The 5067-nt window shown below is 32.5% G+C and overlaps 1 protein-coding gene across 14 annotated transcripts in view; it reads right to left on the minus strand.

Moving 5' to 3' along the window:
* LOC110448612 (V-type proton ATPase 116 kDa subunit a-like) overlaps nt 1–5067 on the minus strand; it is a 38750-nt gene that overhangs the window by 30214 nt on the left and 3469 nt on the right. For 13 of the 14 annotated variants that reach the window (XM_021494970.1, XM_021494965.1, XM_021494962.1 and 10 more), the window contains exons 2-5: nt 2228–2398; nt 1900–1978; nt 986–1212; nt 163–251 (exon numbers count right to left, since the gene is read on the minus strand). In XM_021494970.1, the coding sequence (XP_021350645.1) occupies nt 163–251; nt 986–1212; nt 1900–1978; nt 2228–2344 (512 nt within the window). In that variant the 5' untranslated portion in view covers nt 2345–2398. Of the gene's footprint in view, nt 1–162; nt 252–985; nt 1213–1899; nt 1979–2227; nt 2399–4946; nt 5037–5067 lie in introns of those variants that run through there. The other variant, XM_021494957.1, reaches the window with a different exon arrangement.

Below are 5067 nucleotides of genomic sequence, written 5' to 3' on the forward strand. Positions count from 1 at the left end.
CTTTGATGTCTCATATTACAATTTTCTTTTTTTTTTAATAATTCTTCAATGAATGAATAAAAAAAAAAAGTTTTTTTTTTCCACTACCATAAATTACTAGGCAGTCTAGCCTTAGTTGATATGATGTATTGCTAAGTGTAATGTATTAACTGAAGGCCTTACCCAAGTTGTACAGTGGTGGAAGTAATACCAGTATCTTCATGGACCAGCGCCATCTGAACATCGTCAATCATACTGTGATGTCCGCCGTGCTGAGAAAAATAAAGGTGCATTGTGAAATTATTCAGTTTTACACTTATTTTTTTTAACTTTATCCTTTATTCCCTCTCCCCAAAAAAAGAATTCAGCTTTCAAACATCAAGTAGACTAATACAAATGTTCATCAATCATATTGTTGTGTCCACCATGCTAAGGAAAATGAAGATATTATAAGCTGTGAAATCAATAAATTCTACACTTTTTAAAACTGCTTTTATCCTTCATGCTCTCTCCCTAAAAGAATTCAAATGTAAAACATCAGGTAAGTACCACTAATACTTTCAAAATCAATCTTTCCATCAGAAAATTGACTATTTCTTCAAAAATTCTTCAGTGGATTAAATCATTACAATAACACATGTATGCCAACTCTACCTATTTAGGAGGGATACTCCTGATTTGGACCCTTAAATTTAGCATTTTTAACCAGTGAAATTGCTAAACTATTCCCATATTTTAAGATCTATTAATTTCATCTGAAATAACAACTCAAAATATGTCATTTTCAAGGCTTATTTTGTCTCCAGGGGGTAATACACACATTATGTTATGTTTTAATTTTTAGCAAGCATAATCTTCCACATGAAAATCTTTAAAAAGTTGGCAGGTATGATAACATTCTAATACCAAACAATTACTCAAAACAATAGCATTCCATCTTCTATGTGATAATCAAATCATGCCATTTTAAAATGACACAATACATAAATGTCAAACAATATAATACCTCTGCAAAAAAGACTTGTGTCTTCTTCAGCACTTCCCGTAACTCAGACAACTCCAGGAAGTTTCTCCTCAGTGCCTCGGCGTTAGTGTTGACTTCACGAAGCTCGGATTCAATTTTCTCGAATGTTGCCTCCAGGTCTATCATTTCTTTGGGTGCTGGAGCCTTTGGGTTTTCAATCGTGTCAGGAATTTTCATTTCATCTTTCTTCATCTCCTTCTCAATGTACCCTAATTATGACAAAATTAAATAAAGCTTCAGTGTAATGCAATGAAAATAACTTTCAAAAGTTTATACACTTTTGAAAAAAAGGAGTACCCCCACTGGTCAGCTCACACATCTACAACTGACATTGACTCCATCACTTTTTAAGTGTAACTTTGCAAATAAATGACATTGCCTTGACTGATGATAAAACTATCACTGAAATTACACCAAAACAAATGATGCGGGCAAATTTCTGAAGTTTTATCAAATATACCTTCTCATCATATTAGGGAGAAAATCATCCTGGATCGTAACTTACTTACTTTTAAAATAAGTGAAAATATGTCCATCCAGAACAACATGTATAAGTCCTGGTTGTAGAAGTTTGTCACCTGTTACCTTATACTATGTATGCCGATGAGGGATCTGACAGTGAGTAGATTTTACACTTTTCAAACAATATACTTTTGTATAGCCTCGTAAGTAATCACGACAGTATGATCCAATATGGGCACAGGATTCGAACAAACAAATGTTCGTTGGATGCGTGTAACAGAAATAGATATAAGGGCAAAGAAGTAATAACGACAGTGCAGACGAAGGAATTTGTCTGCACGGTCGTTATTACTTCTCTGGCCATATATAATGACCGATTGATCTCTCACTGGTTTTACAGTGGCCTATCTTAAACCCTAACTTTTGATACTTACGTAACTTTCTCTCCATTTCATCACATCGCATGATTTCATTGACAAACTTCCTTTGGAAAGCATTCACATCAGGATTTAGCTACCAACAGAAACAATAAATAAAAAGTTTGTACAATGTTCATGTAAATTTTCTTAAATTTGAAATTTATAACTTTTAATTATTACGGAGGCAAACACATAGCATCTATACATAGGCCTTAAATAAATTAGTCATTCCCAATAATGAAATTTAGACTGAGTGGTTGGTTATTATTTTTTTGTTTTTTTGCGCAATTTGTGGATTTGTTGTATATGGTTAATGTTTTATGTGAACTTGTATGGAACTTACATCCTTGAACTGAACAAGGCCCAACTCTCCTAGTTCAGACACACACGCGTACGATGCCTCAGACTGTAGAAATATCTGGCAAAGGTTCATCTCTTCACTGCGGAAAAGAGCCCCCATCTTGGATTGTTGGTGCTATTACACTCCCGAATGTTGTTTTTATATATACTAGCTCTGAAAAACATAAAAAAAGGATTGTTGCATTATGAATCAATTGACTTGGTCATTTTTATGTATTTCTGCAAGTAATCTTATCATGAATAAGATTAATACAGGTACATGGGCAAACCTCCAAGCTAACTTTGAAACATTGCCATAAATAATCAGGGTTTGCACTGCATATTTTCATAAGTGGTGTCCTTTTCAAATGAAATGGAATCTTTCTGCAGCGTTTAAATGGGTTTTCTGAAAAGAGTTGGGCAGTTTTCAAATTTTATGCTTCAAAAGGATATATATTCTATTCATACTGTAAGCAAGTGATTTAAATATGATCAAACAGGATGTCTAGAATCCTCATGTTGTAGTATATTGATGAAGTTTTTTGTATCAAAAAGGATTATATTTATTTTATTACTAAAGCAAATGAGGTACACCCAGCAAGTGGTTACATGATAACATATCTTATCTGCTCAATCGGAGAAAGCATTGCATATAGCAGGTAGCATGAGTAGTATGTGGTACTAACAGTCAAACACACTCTCCTAGGAGATATATACATATGTCTGTAAGATCTGGAAAGCAAATTTTACATGTACATGCATAATTGAAAACCCACTTTATTCAAAAAATTATCGCTGGAATACATAATTACATTCAGAGCTAGCTGATTTCCTTTCCTTTGAAAGGATAAACATTTGTATTTCTAAAAGGCTACATCCATGAAAAAAATAAAATATATATAATTTTTTTTTTTACCTGAATCAGTCAAGTAATGAAAATTCATATGATGAATAATATGTACCACAAAATAGTAGGAACAGTACATGTCATACCTAATGTACAAATGTTGTCATCAATATACTATCAGTAATTTATTGATTTAAAAGTACAGTACACAGTTGCTGAAAGGGCAGAGTGAGACATCTGTTGCCCACAGTTACTACAGGTCATGATCAGCTAGCTACTATATACAGTATATAAACAGATGACAAAGATAATATCGGTATAGTCGTATATAACTGTGAGGCTGGGGATGCTGACTGATGTGACTCACGTATGAGATGAAACCTTGCCCAAGTGATACATTGTTACTTTTGATCATAATATGCAGTACATTGTACCAGTATCAATGAAAAAATGTGCATGTGTGCAAATATAAAACACATCAAACACCATAAACTGTATTTACACTGTATTGCAATACTTTGTTTAAGGTCCCTACCTACCACAGAATGTATTGCTCTTAATGTAGACTTAAAAAAGTTTTATATTACAAAAAATATTTTTCATATGCTTTATGATCAAATTGAGGCTCTAGCATAATTGAGGTAGGTAGGCTGATTAAAACAACTATAATCATTATACAGTGTACGAAAAAACCAGCCTCAGAATGTTCAGAAAGTTACTGAAAATATTGATAAAGATATTACGTACAGTAACTCATTTTCTACTTACTGACCCTTGCCAATTTTCATCTTAGACCTTTATGGAGCTTTATATGAAAAAGTCATGATTGTAAGCAAAATGATCATTTTCCAACTTTTAACATGTGCACACAGGTTCGCTTTTGTAATTACAACCTACAGTACTTGTGAAAGCATTTCCGGTGGGCGATATAAAACACAGTTTGGTTATGATTCATAATCATACACTCGTACTGTACATGAAGGTCCATCAATCTTCGATGAATTGGTTCAGGAAGTTGTATAAGTCCCTGCCCTGGAAAGCTAACTGTACTTTGAACTTGAATTAATTGTTATCAAAATCATGGCTTTAACTATCTTAATACATGAATGTACTAATTACAGTAATGTGTATACTTATTAAATAGTTCATCAAATAATTTTCATATGTTTGTCCGGTCGCTGATTTGTACCACTTCGTTGTTTGTCTTTTCCAGGTGAAAAGATAAGAATCAACAAACCTTATTTCTCCTTGTTTCCTCTTTTTTGGGGCGAAAATATGTGAATCAACAAACTTTCATTCTTGTTTCTTTTGTCTTTTTGGGATAAAGACAAAACAATGAGAATTTAAATTTACTTATTTATCTAATATAGTCTTTTCATGGAAAAAAGACAAAAAGACAAAACAACGAAATGGCACAAATTATAGCCACCGTAATAACATAACTTCAATTTTATGAAAATGTTAATGAATGGATATTGATAGACAAAATAATACCACACCATATAACTATCACTATGTATTATCATTATATATCCAATTATCTGCCACTGCATATTCTTATGTGATTATATATATGACCTAACTGTTACATTAGTCTCAAACGTGGATCTTCTCCCTAAATCAATATAATCTTAACAATTAATCAAATCATACCCGAAAGTCATAACGATTTTATCTTTAGAATAGCAAATGAAACCAAGTTTACCTAACTTTAGTTTTGTTCAAGAATATAAAAAGCAGAATCAATAACAGTCCATAAAGAACAATTGATAAATAATATCTCCTAATCAAAAATTATGAATCTTTTTCATTCAACTTCTCTTTCTAAATAATCTGAATCAGGATAGAATTGAATTGTATAATTTTATAAATGTACCTGTGACCCGGTCTGTAGATTTGCCACACCTGTAGCTATAAACCCAACCACAAGATCCGTGTACTGCAATAGGTGCTACACAACACAGGTATTTAGAACCATTGATGTCACCATACCTGTG

The sequence above is a fragment of the Mizuhopecten yessoensis genome, unplaced genomic scaffold (genome assembly GCF_002113885.1).
Source record: "Mizuhopecten yessoensis strain PY_sf001 unplaced genomic scaffold, ASM211388v2 scaffold4121, whole genome shotgun sequence".
Taxonomy (NCBI): Eukaryota; Metazoa; Mollusca; class Bivalvia; order Pectinida; family Pectinidae; genus Mizuhopecten; species Mizuhopecten yessoensis.